This window comes from Phragmites australis, chromosome 13, assembly GCF_958298935.1.
Source record: "Phragmites australis chromosome 13, lpPhrAust1.1, whole genome shotgun sequence".
Lineage (NCBI taxonomy): Eukaryota > Viridiplantae > Streptophyta > Magnoliopsida > Poales > Poaceae > Phragmites > Phragmites australis.
This window is the reverse complement of record NC_084933.1, coordinates 25,130,427-25,157,615: the sequence shown is the minus strand read 5'-3', so window position 1 is coordinate 25,157,615 and position 27,189 is coordinate 25,130,427. Positions and strand designations below refer to the sequence as shown.

Below are 27,189 nucleotides of genomic sequence, written 5' to 3'. Positions count from 1 at the left end.
AGAGGTGTGGCCTGGATAAGGGTATGTTTGTTTGGTGTTTAACTGTATCATAATTAAAAATAAATAAATAGTAACTACCATAACAAGTGTGACTATAAAATAGGCATCACACTTATGATAAAGTTGAAAAAAAATGAGTCTATGACATAGATAGAGGACTTAAAATTTTTGACAAACCATAATTATAATGTTAAACTAAATACATATCTAAGAATATGTGACACGTCTAAAATATAATATAACAAAGTTAAATATCAACCAAACATATTCTAAAAATCTTAAATTATCTTGATGTACGTGGAATATAATTTTTCACTGATCTGCGTTGAACGTGCCCTTAGGTGAAGTTAGAGACATGATAACAATTAACAAATCGGTCCTAAAAGAGCTGTACAGCTCATCAAAATTCATAAAGCCACCGGAGAGTTCTTACAAACCAGATTGTCCCTTATGCGTTTCTTTTGCTGCACTCCGTCCTGTTACACCGAACACGGCGCACACTTCTTGTGCGCGCTGCGAGGTCAAAACATTCGATCCGCATGAGCTCAGGATGCTATCTTTGAGCCTTTGACTACTAGAAAGAAAATACTCCAAATTTTCTTTTCAGAGAAGACAATGGCATTCCAATATTTGGAGGATCCAGTGGCAATTTCTCCCTTTCCCCGTACACTATTCCTGGAGGCCAGCTCCGATAAAGATGTCGATAGGGATACTATCCCCGATTCTATGTGAGAAATTCCTTTATTTACATACAAGGATAGAAAGATTTTATTCTCTACGGAGATATAAATAGTAAAAAAATAATCTTTATTTGGTCTAGCAGGAATGGGTATGAGAAATAATTCCTTATCCATGTTTTTCCATAGATCATATTTAGACTATAATACTTATATATATGTATTAGGTAACTGCATAAGTTCAATCTATTTAATATCTTGCACTTTATCTCATCCTAGGTTTAATCGGTCAGAAGCCTAACATCTCACTACTTATCTTAGATCCAACTATTCAATTGTTAGTGAGGATAGTTTTTTCATCGGATCTTCATTTCCCACGTAGGGATGATGATGAGAAAAAATTATTCTCTATGAGCAGAGGTAGGAATAAAGATAGAGAGATAATTTTCTTTCATCCCAGAACGAGAATAAGATATCATTCTCCTATGGATAATTCCCCGTTGAGGAGCCTCCGAAGCTGGAAACCAACTTCAATTTTCCATCAGAACGAACTACTCACATGTTCAGTTCAGAGATCGGACACGGTTGCCCGCTGGAAATGGGTCCAGCGGGTACACATGAATTAGCAAAGGCGTTAATAGCATCACTTATCACGGGAATTGGCGTAACACTGGTCGGTGGGGCCGACGTATGTGACTTACGCGTGGCCCAGCTGTCAGCAAACCGAGTGGTAACCTCAACGCGAAATAGATAGATCCAGAGTAGTTCTAGTGGTTCGCCAGCTCCACCCACCCGTCCACGCCGGGTGCAAATCCGCACGCATCGTGATACTACTACCACCGCTAGGCTGGTCCCACCACATTCTCCGCGCCCGCAATGATGGCCAGCCTCCTTACCGCTGGCCCACTGACACGTGGGCCTAGAGTTATCGCTTCAGTGAGAAAGGAGATGAGTGGTGCCGTGGTGGACCGAATATCGGAAGCACGCGCAGATAAGAGGTGTCCGGATTACATAAAATTATATCTTTAAAAAAACTGGCGAGGAAATTCCTTTGCCTCTTTTGTTTCCTCCGGCGTGAGGTGGCTCCACCACGAACTCGTGGGCGCGGCCTCGGCGTTATATATTACGTCCGCGCGGTTCAATCCAAAAAAGTCCAACACCTCCCAACGCCAGTCCCTGTCCGCTCTCCTCCTCGTCTCCCCGTCCCTTCCATTTCTGCATTTCGCGATCCCGCGAGAGATCGAGAGAGAGCCGGAGAGGGGATGGGCCCCGTCGGGCGCCGGCGAGGGCTCGCCGGAAGCGCCGGCCTCGCCGCTGCGGCGATTGCTCTGATGCAGGTGAGCGAGTCCCCCTACGATTCGACGGGTGTACTGTACTGGCGTGTGGGTGTTGGGTCGCGCCGTGGCGGCGGTGTTGGCTGCCTCGCTGATCGGTCGGGGGTTTAGTGGTGGGGTTTTGGTCCGCTTTCGGATTTGGAGCATGCGTATCCGTCCGCGGGGTTGCTAATTGCATCCCTTCCTTTTTTTTTCCTTGGCTGCATGGAGGAGCTGCAATTTTAGTAGGAGTAGCTCGCAGTGGGTCGCGTTTGTTAGTTATTGGCGCAAATTTACCGCGTGTTTTGGATACTACCATTGCTTTGTCGTTAGTGCGTGTACCCATTGGTTGCTGCTTTTAAGAGGGTTGGAAGCATCCGAGATTAGATTTTCTTTTCCTACTCCTGATCAAATTTCACTACCAGTAACGGACATGTATAACAGTTTCCGATTGGAGGATCGTGAACGTGTGGTTTTTGCCTCATTGGTGTTGCGGTGTTATTTGTTTAGTTGGATCGGCAAAATTAGTTCGGTTTATGTCGACCCGAGCTGTTTGCGGTTTAGTTCGATGTATTTTACTTCAATTTTGGGTTTCCCTGTTGGATTTTAGTGCACAGTATTTGCCTAATTGTTCGAATCTTTCCGTTTTCATATTGTGTTGAAATTCGTGCCGTCGTGATGTATCTTAAATCAGGCCTCACAGGATCGTAGTATGACGTGCTTCCCAGATTTTTAATTTTATTTTTTCCACGTTTTGAAGGGAATGTGCTCTTAGGTAGCCCGCTTGAATTGGGTAAAACTGTCAAAATTGCAGTGATTTGGAGCATCTCGAACTCTGGAGCTGCCGCTATTTTGTATACAAGTTACTAGATGGTTCTGACTGTTTTGCTTTTTTCCTATGATGCAGATCAGTTTTCTAGTGTTTCCAATCAGTGCACAGCAATCTAATGGTACTTCAAGGTAATTTGTCAGGGTGGCCTGTGTTCTACTAAGTGTTGCATTGGTTAGACCACCTAAGATATGCTCGATTGATCCTGGAATATGCTACTATATTTGATGTGCTTAAACTTTAGTGCTTAATGTGGTATTCCATTTGTGGAGTCCTTGGTGCTCATCTATCATCATTTTGCTTCTCTAGGGTAGTACCTGCAGAAGGGTACTGTTCTATGTATGGCATTTGTGCACAACGAAGTGATGGGAAGGTCTTGAACTGTGCGAATGCGACCAAAGCTATTAAGGTGACAATACGATTCTTGGTTGCTATTCAGTTTGAATATAATATAGTAGGAGAAACATTGTCCTTATCTTTGCATAAATCATGTATTATTATTCAAATGTGGCTTTTACATGTTTACGAGTGCTGTTATTGCTTTTCCAGCCAGACACTTTGTTTTCTACGAGGATCCAAAGTTTGTGCCCAACAATCACTGGCGATGTCTGCTGTACAGTAGACCAGTTTGACACGTTACACCAACAAGTTCAACAGGTAAATGCTCTGACTCTTGAATAAGAATATGGATTGTCAACTTGAGTTAGCAAATCAATGTGGTAGTATCGCTTTTATTTGAGAGGTCAAATGATCACCCAGGGAAGTCATGTTTAATGGTACTTAACACGAACTGATTGCACTTAATCGTTAGTAAAATTATCTTTGCAGCGCATGCATATATTTTCTTTTAAAGAAATGTTGGGTGAAGTTGTGACCTGCTAACCATGAGCCTGCTGAATATTTTGTTAGTGACAAGCTGACTTTGTTTTAGCATGAGGTACTCCACTCCTATTGTGCTGATGCATACCTGTGGGTGATTAAGAATGTATGTTGAGAAGCCTCTGGGACAGCATGATCCAACTTAACTTGTATCTACTAGCAAGTAGAGCCTGTCAACAACTAACTTTGTCTGATTATTGATTATCTGTTTGTTGTTGGTCTTTGTCTTGTTATTCTTTCCTTTTGTCCTAATAGGCTGTGCTGTAATTAATTGGTTACATGTTCAGTACATTACTTGCTATTAAATGTGAGTTGACGACCTATTCCATTGTACACATACGAGCCTTGTTCTTTACCACTCTATAATGGAAATTTTAGCATATTCTTAAGGAGTCTTTTCTGAGTCAAACAACTTGCTTATTTTTCGCTTGCGAAATGATCTAGCATCTCCTTGTTAATTTCTATTCTAAATCTATGCTCAATCATAAAACTACACCCCATGGTTACCAGTAGCTTCAACATTTTTGTAGGCTATTCCATTTCTTGTTGGATGCCCAGCATGCTTGAGGAATTTCTTGAATCTCTTTTGTGAGATGTCTTGTTCTCCAAACCAAAGCCTCTTCATTAATGTGACTTCAGTAAAGCAGGTATTTCTTTTCTTAATTCATCTTGTTTGTCACCAGAACAATATCTTGTGAGATACTACCTGCCTTTTTTCACATGTTTTTGTGCATGCCATCTAATTTGCTTAAACTTCGAACACAACCTAAGAACATGTTCTTTACAAGCACACTTTTCTCTGTTTTTTTTGCAGGTTAATACCACTATGACTGTTGATGGCATAGATTACTATTTAACAACTAACTATGGTGAAGAGCTATATAACTCATGCAAGGATGTTAAGTTTGGCACTCTGAACACACGTTCAATGGATTTTCTTGGTGGTGGTGCCAAAACTTACAAAGGTGAGATGATAAACCTTTTTCTGCTGATGCAGTGCCAGATTGAACAGCAAAGTATGTAACTTCGGCTCATTTGTAATCATCTTGGACTGACTTGTGTATATTCCTCGGCTTCTGTACTTGCTATTGCAGAGTGGTTGGCATTTATTGGGCGACAGGCGAACCCTAATGAACCTGGGTCACCGTATTTGATAACATTCCGATCGGATTTTAGTGATTCGTCTGGTGTGAAGCCTCTAAATTCTACAATTTATTCCTGTGGAGATCCATCTTTGGGCTGTTCGTGTGGTGATTGCCCTTCTTCTTCTGTTTGCACGGGATCCTTGTTGCCTCAGTTGAACACAGAAACCTCCTGTTCAGTGAAAATGGGTTCTTTAAAGGTACCTACTATCTTGTTATCAATATTTACGATCAAATTCAGAAGGATTGAGTCTAGTATACCATGCTTGCTTTGTATTTTTTTTTTGTAATAATATACAAATGTTGCAGTTCTATGCTCTAGCAAATGGCACAGGTCATGTGCTGTCATAGGCGACATGACAGATTAGATGTAGATGAACTATTCTCCATGTGCATGTGCACGTCTGGACCATGTGCTTCTAGGAAGGATTATGGAATTTAACTGTGACAAACAAATGATTTTACTAAATCTTTATAAAATATGTATGACCTAAGGTGCTAAATAATTAGGTGGTCGCTATGCGTTTTATATATTCAACTGCATCTTACTTCTTGTGCAACCTAAAACTGTGCCAACATTCTAAGTTTGGCAATGTAATAGTCTTTTTTGGATGTTTCCTTAATTGTGTGGTGTGCCCCTTAACTCATATTCCTTCTGATATTGACAGGCCAAATGCTTGGACTTCTCACTAGTGGTTGTTTACCTTGCATTATTATGCGCTTTTCTGCTGTGGGGTTTGTTATACAGAACACAAGGAAGAACTGGTTTCTCTTCACAAGCAAAACCATTGAAGAATTCAGAAGATAAGTCGCACTCGAGCAAAAACGGCAGAAGTCCTCATAACTCCTTTCAGGTTCTTTTCTGCCAAATTATTGTTCAAGGCCAGAGCTTGCTTGATTAACTAATGTATTTATTTGTTGGTTTGCTTAATGTGTTTGTCTTCAGTATTGATATGGATTTTTAGTTGCTTCTAGCATGTTTCTCTAGCCTTCGCTCTTTTTCTTATGAAAAAGTGTTGGCACAATTCTAATACTTTCGTTTATTCTATATAGCACTTCAGCTCTTACTTGTCCCTAGTTCAATGATTTTTGGTGAATTTCTCTCGATTTCAGGTGTCTGAAGCTGCATCCTCTACTGTCAAACCATCCCATCCTTCTATTGTTCAAACTTACATGTCAATTTTCTTTCGGTTGGATTCCTTCTTCAACTGTATTAAAAAAATTATATATTTCAAGTGTCTAGACACTATACTAACCTGTTAAAAGTATTGCAGGAAGCATGGGATTTTTGTTGCTAGACATCCTCTCCTTGTGTTATGTGTATCGTTGCTTGTCCCTATCCTCTTATGCATTGGTCTCATTCGCTTCAAGGTTGAAACAAGACCAGAAAAGGTACCTAATTTATCGCACTCATTATCAGTTTCACCATTATCATCTTCTCGTTTTAAGTAGTAACATCTACTTTTGCTGAAATACTCACAATTCATAATATTGACAGCAATAATTAATTTTGTGTTTTTCTATCCCATATTTATTACTTCAGTCGACTTGGTGTAATTACTGCACATATCTGTTACCGCTCATAAATAAGTACGGTAAATTTGCAAAGAGAGAGAGAGAGAGAGAGAGAGAGAGAGAGAGAGAGAGAGAGAGAGAGAGAGAGAGAGAAATGGATATCGCAAATGATTTCTATGTACGTTTTAGAATGATTGCTTCAGTCAGTTTTGTGTAAGACTAGATGTATCTGTTATAATTCATAAATATTTATTCTTTTTGTACACTATTGATTTTTCCGTACCATGGTACTCCTATGTTAGATATTCTTCTAAATGGCCATGATCTTCTTGAATATATCCAAACTTCAATAATGTTTCAACATGTAAGCATACACAGAAATAATATAGTATTTTTTCATTTCTCTGCATTAGGTAAATTATTTATTAAAAATAACTCATAAAAACTATAATCATTGCCCACAAAATGAATTGGCATAATTCAGAAATCAAAACTTCCTGTGTAAATCACCAAGCAGTTGTAAATACATTCACAAAATTTCCAGTGTAATTCAACCAAGCAATTGTGAATACATTTTCTTTTCAACAACCTGTGATTTAATTCCTTTTCTTTTGTCAGCTTTGGGTTAGTTCCAGAAGTCAAGCCGCTGATGAGAAGAATTACTTTGACAATCATCTCGCACCATTTTACAGGATTGAGCAGGTTTTTCAACTCATAACTTTATTTGTGTTCAACAAAGTGAACATTAGTTACAAATTGTATTAACTGAATTCATGCCATATTGAACATTTTTTTCTCTATGAGTATCTTGACCTCTTATCTGTGGCTTTGTTTGTCCTGTTTCCCATTTGAAGATGAATATTCTAAATAGTGAATTCTGTTGTCAATTGTTGCTCTAACTGCAGCTTGTATTAGCCTCTTCTGTATCTGGTGGGTCCGAAGCTCCTACAATAGTAAATGATAACAATATGAAATTACTATTTCAGATTCAGAAAAAGGTACGGAATCCACATAGTAATGTGAATGTGAGACTGCATCTGCCATATGGTTCTCATGTTCCTTTTTAATTGTAAAGATTGATGATCTACGTGCGAATCATTCTGGGTCAACAGTATCCCTTGCTGACATCTGCTTAAAGCCACTTGGCACATACTGTGCTAGTCAAAGTGTTTTGCAGGTGATTATTTTATATTGGCTAGTTTTTTCTATTGAAAACAACTTGGTTTTTAAGAGTATACAGATGTTTTATATTCCTCTGTTGTGTTTACTATGCTTACTTCCATGTAACGCTATTAGATTGATAGTTTCAATGCTCAATGCTGCAGTATTTCCAGCTGGATCCTAAAAAGTATGATGACTCGGGTATAGAACATGCTAAGTTCTGTTTTCAGGTAAATCTCTACTGTTGAATATGTTATCATTCCATGTTTTTCTTGTAGTTTGAATATCAGCTTCACTGAATCTGGAGATTGTATTATGTAATTTTGATTGTACTACTTTTTCAATTGGAACATGGATTGCTATAATTTATTGAAAACGGTTTGCTTGAGACAAGGGAATTGTTGTTTTTCCTCTTACTATTACTGCTATAAATAATGCCTTTTATACTTTTATATAAGTTTTTCCTCTTTGTTGGTGGATCTTGTTGGGTTCCATCTCTAGCCTACCCCAATTTTCTTGGGATTAAAAGGTGGTGTTGTTGTTGTTGTTGTTATATTGACAATGACGCATGTGGTGCATCACATCGAATACTGACTATCAGGATACTCATTAGTTTTTTCAGCTGGTTGCAAATGGTGGTGCCTAAATACTAATCTTGTATATTGCAGCATTACACTTCTGAAGAGACATGTTTGAGCACCTTTCAGTCGCCTATTGATCCTAGTACAATTTTAGGTGGTTTTCCAGGAAACAATTTTACTGAGGTAATATGTTACTACACCTTTTTGGTTAAAAAAAAACATGTTCCATCTTCTGATATCCCACTCATTATCAACTTATTATTGCTTGGCAGGCTTCTGCATTTGTAATAACTTATCCTGTGAACAACAAGGTTGAGATAACAGGGCAAGAGAATGGGAAGGCTGTGGCTTGGGAAAGAGCATTTATTAATCTTGTTAAGGTTGGCAATGCTAATTCAATTTCTAAGCTTATGTGCTCAGCAAGTAGCCCTCCGTATGATAGAATTCCACTCTAATTGATACCTGTTATGTACAAGTTAATCCCACCAATGATTTTCCAATTAGAATAGGACTGCACCAAGGGTCAGCTTTGAGCCCTTATCTATTTGCTTTGGTGATGGATGAGGTCACAAGGGATATACAAGGTGATATCCCATGGTGTATGCTCTTTGCAGATGATGTGGTGCTAGTCGACGATAGTCGGACGGGGGTAAATGGAAAGTTGGAGCTGTGGAGACAGACCTTGGAGTCGAAGGGTTTTAAGCTTAGTAGAACTAAAACTGAGTACATGAGGTGCGATTTTAGTACTACTAGGCACGAGGAGGATGAGGTTTGCCTTGACGGGCAGGTGATACCTCAGAAGGATACCTTTCGATATTTGGGGTCGATGCTGCAGAAGGATGGTGAAATCGATGAAGATGTGAGCCATCGAATCAAAGCCGGATGGATGAAGTGGCGTCAAGCTTCCGGCGTCCTCTGCGACAAGACAGTACCACAGAAGCTAAAAGGCAGGTTCTATAGGACAGCAATTAGACCTGCGATGTTGTATGGCGCAGAATGTTGGCCAACTAAAAGACGACATGTCCAATGGTTGAGTGTAGCGGAGATGCGCATGCTGAGATGGATGTGTGGCCACACAAGAAAGGATCGGGTTCGGAATGATGACATACGTGATAGAGTTGGTGTAGCACCAATTGAAGAGAAGCTTGTCCAACATCGTTTGAGATGGTTTGGGCATATACAACGCAGGCCCTCAGAAGCGTCTGTACATAGCGGAAGAATAAAACGTGCGGATAATGTCAAGAGAGGTCGAGGTAGACCAAACTTGACATGGGAGGAGTCTGTAAAGAGGGATCTGAAAGACTGGAATATCACCAAAGAACTAGCCATGGACAGGGGTGCGTGAAAGTTAGTTATCCACGTGCCAGAGCCATGACTAGACTTGCAAGATCTTATGGGTTTCATCTCTAGCCTACCCCAACTTGTTTGGGACTGAAAGGCTTTGTTGTTGTTGTTGTATGTACAAGTTAATCCTTCGATGTAGGTTTTTTAAGCAGTTCCTGTGACATATTTCAGCACTTCCCCACTGGCCCCACACCATAAAGAACATTTGAGTACACATGGCTCTACGTCCTCATAAGATATATCAATGTGAAAAGGCTAAGATAAGGCGATCTGAGAGTATTCAGCTTTATATTCTCAGGACATTATGTGGGAACATGATTTTTTCATTTGTTCAATTTCTCCTTTCTTGACATTGCAACCCAACTCCTCTCTCATGTTCAAGCTCCCAAATGGTTGAAGCTAGTAAATTTTGTTGGGGCATTTGAGGATATGTCACTCCTCTGAGTTCAGTTTCAGTATATGTGGGTCCTGGTCTCACTTGTACTCCTTGCCTCACTTATATGTGGGTCCTGGTCCATGTGCCATTGAGATATCGGGTGGATATCCTGAAATTCAACTTGCGAGAGTGGCAATATCATCGAAATTGCAATGTTAGTTGCTTGACTACTGATGTCATTAGTATGCACAATGATTTTATCTTTAAGTATTTCGAGTATTTTCTCGTCGCAGTTTCTTACCTTCTATGTTTTGTAGTTTTAGATTTACCATTGTAACAACTAACAAGTTACTTATCCTTACGATTTATATATTTTTCTTTAGAAAAAAATTCTATGATGAGTTAGAAAAGCTAAAACTTTTTTCAGGAAGAAATACTGCCAATGGTATTGGCACAGAACCTGACGTTGTCCTATTCGTCTGAGAGTTCTATCCAAGATGAATTAAACAGAGAGAGTACAGCTGATGCAATTACAATTGTGGTAAATATCTTATTTATGCAAAACGCCTTAATATTGTTGAAGACAGCGCAATTTCAGCCGTATGCTTATTTGTGTCCTTTGATTGAAATCAGATTAGCTATATTGTGATGTTTGCATACATATCATTCACACTTGGAGATCGTCCTTCTCGTTGGCTGTCACTATTTGTTTCATCAAAGGTATGAGTACAATAAAACGATTGTTCATCTCTTTGACATACTTGTGTGACCTTTTCCTCATGCTTGCACTATTTTAAGAGTAATAAAATATTATACAAGATGGAGTTCTATTCTCATTTGCATGTGTTATTGACCTCACAGATAGCATCTAGATTCTAGATATGGTGCTTATGATTTATCTATGTGCTTGATACTTACTAATGAAGCTGGCCACATTTTTTGTGGTTCTATGGTTGAGTCAAATTACTTTAGAAGCGAAAAATGTCAAATGTGAAACCATAGATACAACTTTGTGCTTTAGATTCAGTAGACTATTTTGTAGATTTACCAGAAATATCACACATTTTACCAGAACCACCTTCACAATCATGTACAATTGCATATAACTTTTCAACAGCTGTTTCTTTAATATATATATCAGTAGGCCCCTGCCCTACTGTTTGCCAAAAAGAAAAAACTAAAATTTCTGACAAGAGAGAACACGCATTTAGATCTCTTAAAAAATAGTTGATTCTTGAGTTTTATTTGAAGAGTTGATTTATTCGTCTGACATTGATTTACTTAACTATCAAAAATTGTCTTGCACTACGGTGCATTTGAATTTGACAAATATTTGACAAGGTAGATTCCAGGTACTGCTTGGCTTGTCTGGGGTTGTCCTGGTGATGCTTTCAGTTTTAGGATCAATGGGATTCTTTAGTGCTATTGGAGTGAGGTCAACCCTTATCATCATGGAAGTGATTCCTTTTCTTGTGCTGGCTGTAAGTCTTCTGTACGATAGTGACTGATTTTCCGCTCTTCAATTAAATATGTTCTTTCCTAATGTTTCTTTGATTTGCTGTTTAACAAAAAATATAATACCCTTACACACCTGAGTTACATTATATCATCTTCATGTTGAATGTTGAACTATTTCTACTAAAAAGTTGGTTTACCATGAACTACTACAACAACAACTGAGCCTTTTGTCCTAAGCAAGTTGAGTAGGCTTTACCATGAATTTCCTCTGCTTAAGATTGGTGTCTATCTCAAATTTTCTGCCATGGGTTTCTTTACATTTTTTATTTATGCTGTGACTACATTACTGGGTTTTTTTTTCATCTAAAAGGGGTTGGCAGTTGACTGATGCTACTTTATATTGCTCTCTAGTTTGTTCAAGAAATAGGTGTTCTGATCATGTTGCAACTGGAATACTGGATAAACAGAAAGACATTTATATGCTTACAAAGTGTGCAGGATAGATGGCAGTAAGATGCTAGATTGTCAGTTACTATGAAGAAACTGACAGTTGTGATTGTGGTTAGGTCGGTGTCGACAACATGTGTATCCTTGTGCATGCTGTCAAACGCCAACCAGATCAATCGGTTTTGGAAGAGCGCATAAGTGATGCACTGGTGGAAGTTGGGCCATCTATTACATTAGCCAGTTTGGCTGAAGTATTAGCTTTTGCTGTGAGTGCAATCAATCCAATGCCTGCCACCAGAGTGTTTTCCATGTTTGCTGGTTGGTTTCTTTACATTGGCTTGCTTGTAAGTTGTAGCCCTACCTGTCACTTTTGGGAGTTTCCAACCTACTGTGTCTTGTGCAGCATTGGCGGTCCTTATGGATTTCCTTCTCCAAGTGACAGCCTTTGTAGCCCTTATTGTATTTGACTTTAGGAGGGCTCAGGATGGCAGAATTGATTGTGTCCCTTGTGCAAGAATTGCATCGAGTACGGCTGCTGGTGATGGTAAGTAGCCAAATAGGATTTTGCATTTGCTTTGCAGAAAGGAAAGGCTATAATCTGCAGTAGTAAATGTGAGGTCATTTGGCTCTTCTCTAACAGTCCATTTTTTTTATGTCTTGCAAACTTAAGGTGGCAACCAACAGAGGCTCCACTTGCTTGCTAGATATATGAAGGTAACTTTTTAGCCTTTTTTTTTTTTACTTCAGCTTTAGCCATGTTTTAAGTTCTTGGATTTTCTTCTTCTTTTGGCAGATTTATAGCTTTTTTTACATGTAGGACGTCCATGGACCAGTTCTCAGTTACCGGGCAGTGAAGTTCATTGTAATCACTGTGTTTGTAGGATTTGCATTCACAAGCATAGTAAGTTTTCTTCTGTTGTCCTTGCATGCATCATGGTTGCTGCTATTCCTCTTATTGCATCGACCAAGAGATTTATATCTGGCCCACATGTCAGTGCTGCTACATAGCAGCTAGTCTACTTAATTTGCTTTCAATGAAGTCCTCTTATGGAGGTGAGATTAACTATGAATAGAGATCCATCTGTAGTTCTTAGAAATCCTGGTGACCATCAATATGGAATCTGTTATCATATCTTAGTCTAGTTGCTTGTTACAACTCCAGTCGTTGACTAATGAAATTTTGACTAAATGACTAATGACACTTAATGTAGCTTCTTTTACATTTTCTTTTTCTCTTGAGAGGCACCTTCATTTGCAACTTGTTAGCTTGAAAGTGGTGCTAGTGTACTTCTGTTTCATGAGATGATCTTTCGATAGGCTCATTATAGGTACTACTGCACTAATACTTTGTTAAGTAAGATAAGCAAAACGCTATGAAGATGAAGAGGGCACTGATGATGTATCCATTGATATGATCACTGTGGAAACTGGAACTTTATTCAGACAAGTTAACAGCCCTTACCAAAAGCATGCTAAGAGTTCTCTAGTTTATTTACATGGTTAGTGCATTACTATAGATATTGTTGTATGAGAAAACATTACAAAAGACACTTGAGATGCTAAGGGAATGCACACTGGTGACACAGACAGATCTAAGAAATTAGAGCAGAAATAAGTGGCAGTGTCTTGTAACGTTCTTGTACACGCATGACTTGAAGTACCTGACTCGATTCTCTACTAGGATAGATCAGTTGTAGAAGTCGAAAGAATAGATGTGTTAGAGAGAATGCTCTGCTTGAGTCATAGGGGTACGAGAATCGTAGGTGGATGCCGCAGGCAAGGAACAAGGCGCGGGCGGCGTGGTTGTCAAACCCTTAGCCATTGTCACACTGGATGTTCTGAATTTTGCTGTGGAACTGGTTAGTGACACAGGCATGAAAATTTCGTATAACATGTAGAGTATCGGATTTCAACTTAAGAGGAAAAGCCTAATAAAAGTGCGTGAAATCATCAAGCATCACTAAATAGTATTTGTAACTAGAAATATTGGGTACAAGAGATGTCCACATATCACAATGAAGAAGCTCAAGAGGTGCACTAGTGCTAGAGACAGAAGGAAGAAATTTGAGGCGAACATGCCGCCCGAGCTAGCACGCATGACATAGGGATGGTGACGTTTTATTTGAGGTGGCGGTGATGGTGTTGCTGGCACGGAGGCTGGAGAGGGGCTGGTGGCCGAGGTGACCCAAACGTTGGTGCCATGTAGTGGTGAAAGGCGTGCTAAGGGCGTGATGATGATGGACAAGTTGTGCAAAGAACGGGTACAAGTTGTCGGATCTATTGCATCTGAGAATCATGTTCCTGGTGCGGAGTTCACAAAGAGGCCAAACAGGTGAAACTCAACAGAACAAAGATTATCAATTGTAAATTTGTGAACAGAAACAAGGTTGGTAATGAGGTTGGGGGAAATCAGAACATTAGAGAGTGAGAGGCTTAGTGGCGTGAAAGTCAACATGGCCAGGGGCCGTGATGGGAAGGACAGAATCATCATCGACAACATGACTTCTGGTTTTGGGGGGTGGGGAGAGGTTACCCGGGTCCGCGGACAGATGGGACGAAGCACCTGAGTCCATGAACCAAGTGCCTGCTGCTGCATGGACATGGCGTTCATGGTCCGGATGAGGGAGGCCTGATCCCATGATGGTGGTGGAAGAGCCGGGTGCTGTACGCACCTGGTGCAACGAAGGCGTGCTGGGCGTTGGACGCCGTAGGTTGTGGTCCGAGAATTACTGGGTTGGCACCAGGCCAGATTAGCAGCATGGTGCCCCAGGGCTAGAGGAGGGGGGAGGGGCATTGCCGCCGCTAGTGCCGCTGTCGTCACGACGGTTGTTCCTACCCTTGTTCTTGCCGCCGTAGGAGGCGGTAGAGGAGCTCTTGGACTCGGCGCCATTGCTAGTCGAATGGTCGGAGACGGTGGCGCCGATGGGCGTGGTGTTGGTGGTTGCCACCAGAGCCGTAGAAGGGTCGGGCGCCGTGATTTTGAGATCAGCCTCCTCGATAAGGAGGGAACGAGCGTCGAAGGAACTTGAGGAATGGCGTCTTGGTCTTGATGACAGTGGTGATGTTGTGGAATGGCTCAGACAGGCCGCACAACATGGTGAGAACGAGGGTGTCCTTAGACACGGTTGTTCGAGTTCGGCGAGGGCGTCGTCGAAGGCCTTTTGATGCTGGGAGTAGGCGAGGATGGTCTGATCGCCTTGAGCGAAGTTGCGGAACTTGGCCTCGAGGGAGAGGGTGTATGCTGTTTCGTTGTCTTGGAACAGTCCCTCTAGACTGGTCCAGACAACGTGCGCACAGGTGCCGGTCACGAGGACGATGGCGAGGATCTCCTCAGAGATAGACGGGTAGAGGAGAGAGAGGATGGCGTAGTCTGTTGACTCCAGGCAGAGATGGCGTTGTCGGTCTCTGTTTTGGCGCCTGGCTTGGGGGGAGGAGCCATCGATATGACCCTTGGCACCGAACTTGCCGACGAGAACTTGAAACAATTCACGCCAGCGGGAGTAGTTCGGCAGGTAAAGCTCGAGCTAAAAAGGGATGTGCGTACGCACGTTGATGGTGGAGAGAGCGAAAACGGCGGTGGTTGTCATGGGGTGGCCGGCTGCTGGGGTGATGGCGCAGCGCCTGGTGGGGAGGATTGGGGGAACTGGTGGTTCTGGGCAGCGCATGTTAAGGGCGCGTAGGGGGGAAGGAGGCTGGGTGGTGGTATTGAGCCGGCTAGTTTAGGGAAGGTGCGGCGTAGGGGGGGGGGGCAACCAATATCTTCTAGTATGATGCCATGAAAGAATAGATGTGTTGAGAGAATGCTCTGCTTGATTCATTCTCATGAAGCCGACTGGCTTATATAGAAGTACAAGGTGGTAAACTAGGAAAGGAATAAATCTATACAGCTGTACTTCTATATACACAAAACCCTAAAGAGGGTGGCTGGCAGCTGGGCCTGGCGGCAAGGCCTGGTATGGCATATATTCCAATAGAAGTAACAACAGAGTAGAGTTCTTGCAGAGCATAAGTTTCCTTTAAAGTCTTCCGATTGTTTCATTTTAAGCCTGTAAAAGCCCATGAGTTATGTGTTCTGTGTGTGGGGAGGTGGGGGGTTGGGGGGGGGGGGGAGGGGGCTTCTTAGGTGATGGCAGGGGCATCACAAGGTGCCTACTACTACTAATTACTATGATTACCCTGTTTCCTAAGAGCCTTAGTCATTTTTTTAAGAATTCCTGCAATCACATCATGAGAACCCATCTGGCATTGATGTTTTATGGCTTCATGCATTTCCTAACCCTGTCTTTGATCTAAGGCTCTAGGCGTTGTTCATTGCAACTGATTTTTGACCATTTCTCCTCGTAATGCATTTCTCTTGCATCTTGTTGGGAAAAAAACTGTTGATATGGTATCACTCACCTGTAGTGTTTCCTCTGTTCTAATTAGGCACTGTCTAGTAGACTGCAGCCAGGATTGGAGCAGCAAATTGTTCTGCCACGAAATTCCTATTTACAGGTTTGTTACTCTAAGTGCCCTTTTTAGTTCTTCTGTAAGCACATTCTTTTCTTTTTCCTTTAAGACCATGCTAATTGTAATATTTCCAGGGTTATTTTGATGACCTTGCAAAGTACATGAAAATTGGGCCACCATTATATTTTGTTGTGAAGGACTTCAATTACAGGTATTCATTTGTAAAAATTAGCGCTCCCAAACTTTTTCAAAGAAAAGAGCCATGTTACATGCAAATATGCAACTCACAAGTTATCATTATCGTCATTATTCGAACTTAGCTCTTCAAATATGGTCAACTTACCATCATGAATGATTTTTGTGGCCAATGTTACATATGATATATGCTTTCTCTTTGTGGCAAACAAAACAGCGTGCTCAGTAATTCCAAACTTTTATATTTTGATTGTCCCTGATACGACAGAGGTTAAAAAATAAACTAAGTTTCTCATGTTGCTGATCAGTTGTTACTGTTGCCTTTTGAGATGGGGTGATTTAGTAGAGCTCTTTTGAGTTGCTCAACAGTTTGATTTTAATTTGTTCTATATTATTTTCCAGCTCTGCGTCGGCGCATACGAATCAAATATGCTCGATCAACCAGTGTAATTCAAATTCTCTTTTGAATGAGGTATATTATTGTTTCTGTGTTTCAACTAAGTTTTGTTCCAGAAATATTCAGTAAAAAAAAAAAAGATCAGTAGCCCAGTTTAGTAGCACAGTAGATTTCAGAGGTGAGATACTTTACTATAAGGCTACCCAGCAGGCACTGCAAATCGAGCATCAGGTACAATAGTTCATTTGTTGAAAAGATCGTACTCCGTTTAACACGATTGTTGCAACCATGCAGATAGCAAGACAGTCATTATCCCCTGAGACTAGTTACATTGCTAAACCTGCTGCTTCATGGCTTGATGACTTCCTAATATGGATGTCTCCGGAGGCATTTGGATGCTGTAGGAATTTTTTTAATGGAAGTTACTGCCCTCCAGATGATCAGGTTATAGACTTTTCCTTGCTTGGTTTACTATATCTATATTGGTTAGAACAAAACAGATTAATTCTGATCTGAATCAGTGGAACTTTCCCTCTCTGGAAGAAAGAAAAAGGATAAATAGTACTAACAAAGAAAATTAACTGGTTACACCATGGAGAACCTGTTTCCAAATGTGTTGATATTTGGGGGGACAAATTGCCAGGCAAGCACAGCAACAAAAATAAAAGCACCTTCCTGCCTCATTACTGCAGGATTCCTGTGGTATTTGCAAAAGAACTAGCATGTGTTGCTTTGGAAGTTTGGATACTGAAGTAGCAACTGTCTGCTATGTTAAGGAATAACTTTTTTGTTCATTTTCTGATCTAATGTTTGGTAAATAACATTCAAACTTCTACCTACAGCCTCCATGCTGCCAACTCGATCAAGATTCCGGTACTTGCAGTGCAAGTGGAGCCTGCAATAATTGTACAACAGTAATGCCTCTGATCTTTGTTCCTTTACCATATTAATCAATTCTGGGTGGTTGTATTCTGTACTATTGCATCCTATTTTATGTAATGGATTAATACGTAAATTGTATGATTCAACCACAATCCACACGTTACTATATATTGTAAGTAGAGGTGAAATGTTTCTGATCTACTACTTGGTATGCTTTTATCTCAGTGCTTCCTACACTCAGACTTGCATAATGGACGTCCATCCACAACTCAATTCAAAGATAAACTTCCATGGTTTCTTGATGCCCTTCCATCTAGTGATTGTTCTAAAGGGGGGAAAGGAGCTTATTCGACAAGTTTGGACCTCAATGGTGTGTAGTACATTATGATTATGTACCTTGTTATTATGCCATCTTTTAGGATCTAAAATCGCGTGTAATCTATAAACTTCCACTAAGAAGGTTCTGAAATACGTGCTTGACAAGCCTCTTCTTTTTCAGGTTTCGAAAGTGGCATTATACAAGCGTCTGCATTCCGAACATACCATACTCCCCTTAATAAGCAGGTTGTGAACTAGCATGCAACCCATTATGATTATCCCCATCTTTCCTTTTCAACATCGCCAGATTAAGTAGTGTTGAATATATATTTTTTCTTCTAGAGTGACTATGTTAACTCGATGAGAGCTGCCCGGGACTTCAGTTCTAAAATGTCAGAAGATTTACAGGTACTTTGGCTGCAACAATTTTTTAGACCAGGACAATATCAATGAAAAGTATAAAAAGTACTGCTTTCAAATGTAAACAATATGGATTACTGACTACATAATGTAAGTAAAGAACTGTCCATTGCCTTTATATACTTTCTCCAGCAACTTACTAAAGAAAAATAGATTGTGCACTTCTCTCCCTTAGCAATTAAAAATACATCAAGAGAAACAGGTGAGTTTCCTTTGTGAAAGTTCTAATATGACAGAACTTGCCAGTGCACATTCTGATTATTTGGCCTTCTGCTGAGAGCACATTACACCTAGACTTCAGTTTTAACTTTTAGTGTTAGCAGTTGTGATCTTTTTGAAATGAGGCAAAGTTTATTGTGCAAGATTTTTCTTTTCAGCTGAGGTGCATGAAACAATAATCGCTCGATATTTCACTAGGATTTACTCTGAGATTTTACTAGATCATACTTTCTAACAAAGCCTCTATCTAATATATATTGTTTGTGCAGATGCAAATTTTCCCATATTCCGTGTTCTATATATTCTTTGAGCAATACCTGGGCGTATGGAAGACAGCTATCATGAACATATGCATTTGCCTTGGTTAGTTACTAAATTCACAATTTTGTTAATTTTATTTAGTGTTGTCTTATGACATAGTTTTCACAGAGATCTCCATTTCTATGCACGAACTAAGATATTTATTGTAATCTAACTAAGTTCATTGTTATGCAAAACAATTTGCAGGTACAGTATTTGTTGTTTGCTTCATAGTCACCAGCAGGTCAGCAAGGCCTCTCAAAATCCTAGTGCCAACTATTTTCAGTTGCTATTTCAGTTCACTAGATTTTAATATTTCATTATCTCTACTGGTTTCAGTTTGTGGGCTTCAGCAATCATTTTAATTGTTCTGGCCATGATTGTCTTGGACTTGATGGTATGGTTGATTCTCTTGTAAGATTAAGTACTCCTTGGGATTAAATATATTTTTAAACTTCACAGAATTTAACTACCCCGAATCAATATAGATATACAGCATATTTGAAGCACAAGTTCAAATAAAGTGGGCTCATGGTGAGATTTTGTGACAATTAGCTGAACTAAGCATTAAAAAATTATATGACTCATCAACTATTGGTGAAGCCTATGGATATGTACCTATGCACCAGTTCTACAATGTGGAATTATGATGCTGAATTATAAAAAATGAAACCTTTATAAATATCGCATTCCACATTACCTCGCCTGTCATTATTGGCATGTCCTTCTGGGTATTTGTATATGTAACACTAGTGTATGATGTCACAGATTCACAGCACAATTTTAGGTCCCTAGCAATGATATTGCTTATTCTAATTCATTCTATTTTCTAGCAAGGTTAAATTACTCTTGGCGCTAATGTTTCTTTTTCCTCTTTTTTCCTGGAAATTATTGGCAGGGAGTGATGGCCATCCTTGGTATTCAGCTCAATGCAATTTCTATTGTAAACCTTGTTATGTCAATCGGAATTGCTGTTGAGTTCTGTGTTCATATCACGCATGCCTTTATGGTAGGTGCATTGTACATTTGGAAATACCAGTTCTAACTCTTTGATTTTTGCTGAGATCTGTGATTATTGGAAAGCTCTAGCCGTAGTTGCTCTAGTATTGAAAACCGAGCAATAGCTCGGTTGGTAGAGCCTCCGGTTGAAGAGGCTACCCACCCAGGCTCGAACCCGGGTGCTCGTAGGTCGTGTGAGTCCTCACCTAGAGCTTTCCCTAGGTGAGGACTCACACGACCCAGGCTGTGGACTCTAAAGTGGAAGCATTTTAATCGGATATACTCGAATACAGTCTGCATAAATTCGTAGCAAGAAATATATATATTTTTTACTGTCACCTAGATATTTCTGATGTTAACATGCTTCTAAAAATATATATTTAACTTCTATTTTTCTCTAGGCTGTTCTTTTCCACAGTTTGCACTGCTGTTTAACACTTGATTCCTCTTTTCGATTTATAGATTGGCATTGGGGACAGGGAAACTCGCGTAAGGAAGGCTCTATCCACGATGGGTGCTTCTGTATTCAGGTTAGAGAACCTAGTCTGGCTTACAATTATAAGGCAACCCTGAGTAAATAAGAAACTGGAAGGACATTTAAGCTCAATCATTTGAATACTTTAATTTGGTTACATCTTATGCTTTAATGATTGAATTTATGCAGTCATGTGCATAGCAAGTGTTGTGTACAAGTGCTCTTAGATGTTTTAATTTGAATGTACATTTCTACAAGAACTTTTCAATCTTGCAAATAAACTTACTACTGGGGTCAGTTGGTTGTTATATTTGCACACCAGAGCAGTATTTATATTATCTTGGTCTGGCTCTGATATACGTCTTGGCTTTTCAGTGGAATCACCTTGACTAAACTTGTGGGAGTTATTGTCCTGCGTTTTGCAAAATCTGAAGTTTTTGTGGTATCTACTTCTGAATCCCCATTTAACCCAAAATTCTTGTTAGAGCTTTAGCTTGAAGCGTACCTTTTTCATACTCATCTGACTACAGGTCTATTACTTCCAAATGTATTTGGCGCTTGTTCTCATTGGCTTCCTGCATGGGCTTATCTTCCTACCGGTTAGCATCTAAATCATCTGGCATCTCTTATTGTTTCCAAATTGGCATAAGAAGCTTTCACCAACAAATTACTGGATCTTTCAGGTTGTTTTGAGTTTATGTGGCCCTCCTCCAAAATCCATGAAGCCAATTGAACAAAGTCAACCACCTTCGGCTTCAACCGAGCAGAGTTGACAGCTTCGGGATTTTCTTCAAGTTAACAGAGACATACTGGAAAGTTGAGGTAGGCTAGTTTGGGAATTCCGCGGTGCATCCATGTACATATCCATCTCGCCCAGTACAGCATTCATTGAAATTTGTAAGGAGCCCTACAGATCCATAGAAAAAAGATATAAGCTCTCTAGTTAAGCTCAGTTTACGTAGCTAGATTAGCTGGTGTTTCCACATGTCGAAAAGGAATCTCAGAGGTGCATTTAGACTAGATTGTCCGGTATAGCTAGTTCGCTGCAGTCCGCTGGTTGTTTGTATCCTTTTTTCTTCACGCGAGAGTAGATGCTTGAGAGCCCATGTCATGCTACCGTTGTGACATTGAGCTTGTTTCTTCGTCTGACATGGGCTCATTTTCTTTTTAATTGAGAAATGTAAGAGGTGCTTTGTTTAGCCTGAATCTGCCTGCTTGTCTGATGAATCCACGGAAAAATGGACTGATGTTTGTGCTTTAGTTGACATACATGCTGTAACTATACAGTGCACAACCAATTAAGTTCTATCCGAACCATCCTTGTTTATTAATGGAGGATTTTGATCAAACTCCTCTCTTTTTATCGAGACACATGCTGTAAATTGTTTATTAATAGGTTGGGATTAGGTAGGATTTCATGAAACTCGCGGGCTTAAAAAATCAGTAGTTTTTCTACCTCTCGCCTCAAAAAATTTCTTCTACTCGCTCCCTCTCCCTCGTGATCCTAAGCGCCAACATGTGGGGCCTTATCCCATTCAGCCTGTTTCCTCGCGCGATATCCGTGTTCTTGATCCTTATCCTGCTTGTCCTCATCCCTTTCCCACGCGCTAGCTCTCCTCCCTTCCTCCCTTGCTTCGGTCTCAGCTCCTCTCCTTCGACTCCCGCATCGAGAGGAACCCTGTCGCCTCTCGCGGTGCCAGATCTCGCACCAAGGCTAGATTTTGACGCAAGATCCGCCCTCATTGGCATCGCTGCTCGAAACAACGTCTTGCCTCACTTGCTCGCCCCGTGGAGGGAGCCTCGTTGCCACTCACCGACTTGATCTCGTTCATTTTCTTGATCCCTATCATCGCTTGCTCCTTCATTATGGGTGGGTTCTTGGCAGCCACGGGGACCCCTCTGGATCCCTCCTCGATCGCACCTCCCTTCTCCTGCATCGCAACTTGCCAACTGTAGGGGTCAACCTTCTTTCCTCTCATTCCCCATACCATCACGTCGCTCCCTGCCATAGCAGCACCCCCTTCAACCGTCGCTCCTTCAATGGGCACCCTCGTCGCCTCTCCGCTGGTGGTAGCAGATTGCAGGTGCAGGGCGGTGCGACAGCGCCAGAGATGTAGGGTCATGTGCCCGTAGAGCATCTAGGAAACACATAGCGGAACGGCATGGCCAGAGCATCATCACGGTGCCATCCTCGTTGCTTCCATGCCTGCATGCAGGCCCTTGCGAGGGCGAACCTGAGGAGCTGGGAGCCCGCGGGTCACCTCCGGGGAGGCAGGAGGCATGAGCACAACTAGAGCAGTCGCGCGAGAGGAACATACGCGACGTGCCGAGGAATGCCTACGTTATACAACTACTATAGGTCGAGCGGCTGCGCAATGCATAGGCGTGCACTAAGGCCGCCTGCATCACCAACAGGGAGCGCAAGGATGTCGCCGCCCAGACCCACGACCAAGCAGCATGAGTTTGAGGAACACTTCCGTCATGCACTAGTAATTTCCCTTCTCATTCCCACTCCTGCTCAATCTTCCCTCCATCAGTGTTATCCCTTCATCCTTGCACATAACTTGTTTGACGAATTGCCTGGTCCAATTAAACTTGTTCGGTTGGTAATCTCACTATTTTCTAGCTTGTCGTATGAGTCTATTGGAGCCTTTGTGGTTTACAAGATTGTATCAAACATTTTTAGTTAAGAATTTGGTAGCGGGATTACCACTTCCATTAAATGATGGAATATTTGATGTGTGTGTGCCCCCATCGTGGGGTATGTTGGTTTATGCATGAAATGTGTGCAGATGTGAGTTGATGTGCAGATGAAAGAAAGAGCTGCAAATCTATAGAGTTGGAGGACAAAGGAGAACCTCAAAGCTCAGAAGAAGTTTGAGCACAGACAAAGGTTCTATGTGGGTTGCTAAAGATGATCTTCAAAAGGAAATTTGGAGGCTATATATCACCAATAATACACCTCTTTCAAGCTCATGCAATAAGGCCAGTTGGATTTTTGTTAATTTGACACCCATTGTGCTTCCTTGTGCCATCGTATGATGGAAAAAAGGTATAAAGTTGTTTTATCAGATCAAAACTCTGGGACAAGAATGTAGTTTTGTTGTAAATGTTTCTCCTCGATATTCAGATGTATGGATTTTTTTTTCTAATTGTCATGGTCGTACGTGCGGGATTGGTATATTATGCATCTTTCATTTATCTGTAGTTTTTCTTTCTATAAGAAAAATATGTAAAATACTTATGTTGCTTTTTACATCATTCTCATAGTGATTGTATCAACTAAAGTTGCAAAGATCATCATCCTCTCCGGCCTCACTACGAACAACCCCATCCTCATCGGCAAGATCGGCTTAGGTAAGACGGCTATTGTGGAGGACCATGTGAGGCAACACACTCAGCCTCCTGGTGCGCCCATGCCCTCTGATCATAACTTCATTGTACTCATTCATTAATCAGTCTTCCATTCTTTACCACCACAAAGGTAAATCTAATTTGTCTAGGGTTAATCCCTAACAATGATTCCAGGGTGTATCGATCGAAGGGCGCGTGAACAATGCTTGCGGGGTGTGTATGCTATGAACTCAAGAATATAGGGGTTATTCAGGTTCAGGCCTTTAGAAGGATAATAACCCTATATCCTATGTATTTGGTTATCAGTGTTTTAGAACTGGTTATACATGAGTTTTCTCGACTCCTCCCTCTCTTTATATACCAGAGAGAGAGAGGATGAACTTACAAGTGGACACCTTTTGCTCTGATGATACTAACAAGCCCGTCCCATCCGTCAGATATGTCCATGCTCACCTCACCCCGATTAGCCAGCCTGCCCTGTAACCTCACTGGTCTCGCACGTGCGCCTGTGAAGAGTCCTGCCATGCCTGCAAGCCTGTTCCATAGCATTTAACGCTACGGGACAGGGCATGGCACCTCTGTACGTACCACGACCTGTCCGCCGGGGTGGAGTGCCTAGGGAAGGAAATACACTTGAGTAGAAAGCATTTAATAAGAATAGACTAGTTTGGTGAGTACATGCCCCACAACCAGCGAAGGTTGGTCGCGGGTTTTCCTTATGTGGTAAGGATCCTGGTCGTGAAGGCACAGACTAGTCGCGCAGACTGATCGCGCGGTGGGACCCAGTTCGGGAAAAATCTTTTACCAACTGGAATTGATCCGTGTGGGCCCACAGAATAGAGGACCCTCCTATTCTATACACCGACATAGTTGTTTCCCTCAATTCTTGTAGCAAGTCCACAAGAACATCAATGCGGGCCTGGGGCCTAGGCTCATAACCCTACATGGAGCAGAACAACATCATGTGGTTCTATCTCAAGGCCGAGCATGAGTACAACTGGACAATGACTTGCTAAAGCGGCAACAAGATTGATGGACAATCATTTGTCACTATGTATAACATCAAGCTCAGGTCCTTCTTCTATGGGTAAGTGTTGAGCCTTTTCCCTTAATCATGATGCTTCTTTCACTGGTATAGCTACAATGCACATTCATAATTCAGTCATAGGTAGCACTGTAGGTTCCTTGCAGGTTTGAATGTGCATGTACCATGTTTCGGTAGAGTACTATTAGAGTATATTCGGGATATCTCCAGATATGGTAATTTAGGATTGATTGTAATCCTAGGATAGCTATCCTATCTGTCGGAGAAATGGGATCGGGGGTTCCCCGATTCCCGGGGACAGGTCAGTAGCAGTGCCACGTGGTGCCATGCCTTAGGGGTCACCTCTACGGGAGGTCCCCGAGGGCCCAAGGAGGACAAGCTCCGGGGGACGGTGCTCGAGGCCGTGAGCAGTGGCCCCCGAGCACCCAGGTTCCCCGATGACAAGAGAAGCCAAGTTCCGGGAAGGAGTGCTCGGGGCCCGGGTCAGTGGCCCCCGAGTGCTCGGAGTCCCCCGAAGACCCGACATGAACGGTACCGGGAGAGAGTGCTCGGGGCCGTGATCAGTGGCCCCCGAGCACTCGGTTCCCCGAGGACCTGAGAAAGACAGTTCCGGGCGGCGGCGTGCTCGGGACCACCGCCACGTGGCCCCCGGGTACCTGAGCTCCCCGAAGACACAAAGTCAACAGTACCGGGAGAGGGTGCTTGGGGCCAGGAGTAGTGGCCCCCGGGCAGCCAAGTCCCCCGACGACCCAAGATAAACAGTACCGGGAAGAGGGTACTCGGGCATAGCTTCCGGGCACCCACAGTTCCCCGACGACGTTAGAAGCCCCTTGTCGCTGGACCCCACAAGGGCTCAGCGGTGAGGTGTCAATCGGTGGGAGGCCCGTTGCTGCCTCAGCAGGAGCAGGGGCTTGTCACTTCCGACCACTCCCCCCACGCTTATCGTCAGTCCCTGCCTCGCCTGGCAGGGAGGCGTGGGAGCATTCAATGCCGCAAGACTTATTGCCAGCCCCCTTGCTGTGTCAGACTCCCTCTGACCTAGCAGCGTGCGGGGCGGCTCAGAGGCTGCCCGGCGGGCCCCCTCCCCTGCGTCTGCTAAAGCTGGGACGTGAAGGCCGACGGGACGGCTCAGGGAACGTGTAGTTAACCCCTGTAACATCAAACTGTAGCGTCAGGATAGCACGCAAAGCCTCCCCCAGTTGTATAAAAGGGGGGGCTCTGGAAGGACGCCTGGGGCCTCCGGACTCTCAGATTCCGACGGAGAAGACTCAGGCTCGCCCTTTCAGAGGAGTAGTTCATCAAGCTCAGAGAGTCCGGCACTTGAAGACCCGAGCTCCAAGTAGATAGACAAGAAATACCATTGTAATACCACCCCCAGCTCCGGGGCGTTGGAGATCCAGAAAGGGCGTTCCAAGAGCTCTCATAATACAATAGCATACACACAGGAGTAGGGTATTACGCCTCCGCGCGGCCTGAACCTGTATAAACCCGCCTATAGTCTTCCTTAGTGTCCACCGGCCCGACCGGTTCCCACCTGTTTCATCATCCAAGGCGGATTCAGGATCATCCCCCCGGCCGAATCTCTAAAAAGGGGTCCCTCGGGATCCCTGCGACTGGAGTTATTCCTCCGACACTATCTTTAGGAGAGGTTTTTTTTGCCCTCCAAGCTTTGTACTCTATATATTACACCTTTGAGGCACAATGCAATTCATTTCAGGTAATACATTCTTCCTATATGGTATCACAATCTTAGGTTCTAACCCTAAGCCACAAACCCTAACTGCCACCAGCTTCCGTATCGCCCCCCCCCCCCCCGGGGAGATCGATCTCCATGATCTTCATCGTGGGCAGAACCTCCTGTACCTAGGGTTTGCACCGTCGATCATGTTGATCGGCCGCCCTATATTGTCATTTACTGATCCGTTGATCGGGTTTTTCTCTCTCGTCGGTTATTGATCGACATTTCTCTTTGGTTTTACTGATCTAATATCGGTTTGCATCGCCCACCGCCCATCATCCTCATGCCTCTACTTCGACCTCAGCTTCGACACCACAGCGATCGACTCCACACTCCAGCCATCTCCACGCCCATGGGATGGCTCGTATTGTCGATCTCCACGTGTCGTTGGGACTCGACCACCACTCTCGACCTCATCGCCCGGCCACAACTCCATGACTCCACGCACCTCCGTTAATTGGCACGTCACGTCGCTCATCGTGCTAGATCACGTAGCGTCATCGTAACTTGGCCACAACTCCCCACCATGTCGCCCATCTCCACGCACCTGGATCCAGCTCCGCTTGTCTCCATCTGCCGACATATGCATCGCCCATAGTGTCAGCCATTCACACCACCACCGATGTAGGCCTCTTGACCAGGCCTCTCGCTTGTCTCTACACGTGTCGTGGCCAAT

At 42.5% G+C, this 27,189-nt stretch overlaps 1 protein-coding gene across 2 annotated transcripts; it reads left to right on the top strand.

The window, feature by feature from the left end:
• The first annotated feature begins 1,728 nt into the window (after positions 1-1,728).
• LOC133888239 (uncharacterized) lies at positions 1,729-21,641 on the top strand. Of its 2 annotated transcripts, XM_062328401.1 has the most exons (39): positions 1,729-2,014; positions 2,898-2,950; positions 3,129-3,228; positions 3,369-3,476; positions 4,229-4,345; positions 4,513-4,663; positions 4,793-5,040; positions 5,509-5,694; positions 5,954-6,030; positions 6,115-6,232; positions 6,974-7,057; positions 7,261-7,353; positions 7,431-7,532; positions 7,681-7,746; positions 8,185-8,280; positions 8,370-8,477; positions 10,245-10,358; positions 10,451-10,537; positions 11,170-11,298; positions 11,842-12,040; positions 12,126-12,266; positions 12,393-12,436; positions 12,540-12,623; positions 16,148-16,216; positions 16,306-16,382; positions 16,769-16,838; positions 17,058-17,207; positions 17,606-17,677; positions 17,871-18,015; positions 18,145-18,209; positions 18,306-18,371; positions 18,872-18,965; positions 19,110-19,146; positions 19,242-19,299; positions 19,801-19,911; positions 20,364-20,431; positions 20,752-20,818; positions 20,907-20,975; positions 21,060-21,641. In XM_062328401.1, the coding sequence occupies exons 1-39, from the start codon at positions 1,940-1,942 to the stop codon at positions 21,147-21,149; spliced, it is 3,888 nt and encodes a 1,295-aa protein (XP_062184385.1). In that variant the 5' UTR covers positions 1,729-1,939; the 3' UTR covers positions 21,150-21,641. The 2 variants fall into 2 exon arrangements, with proteins under 2 accessions (XP_062184385.1, XP_062184386.1); XM_062328402.1 differs by lacking the exons at positions 1,729-2,014; positions 2,898-2,950 and having other exon boundaries at positions 3,373-3,476.
• The last annotated feature ends 5,548 nt before the right edge of the window (positions 21,642-27,189 follow it).

Coding starts and splice junctions, on each gene's coding strand:
- LOC133888239 (XM_062328401.1), top strand. CDS start 1,940: ATGGGCCCCGTCGGGCGCCGGCGAGGGCTCGCCGGAAGCGCCGGCCTC. Junction 11,299..11,841: donor TTCCTTTTCTTGTGCTGGCT/GTAAGTCTTCTG, acceptor GATTGTGGTTAG/GTCGGTGTCGACAACATGTG. Junction 17,678..17,870: donor CCTGCAATAATTGTACAACA/GTAATGCCTCTG, acceptor CTTTTATCTCAG/TGCTTCCTACACTCAGACTT.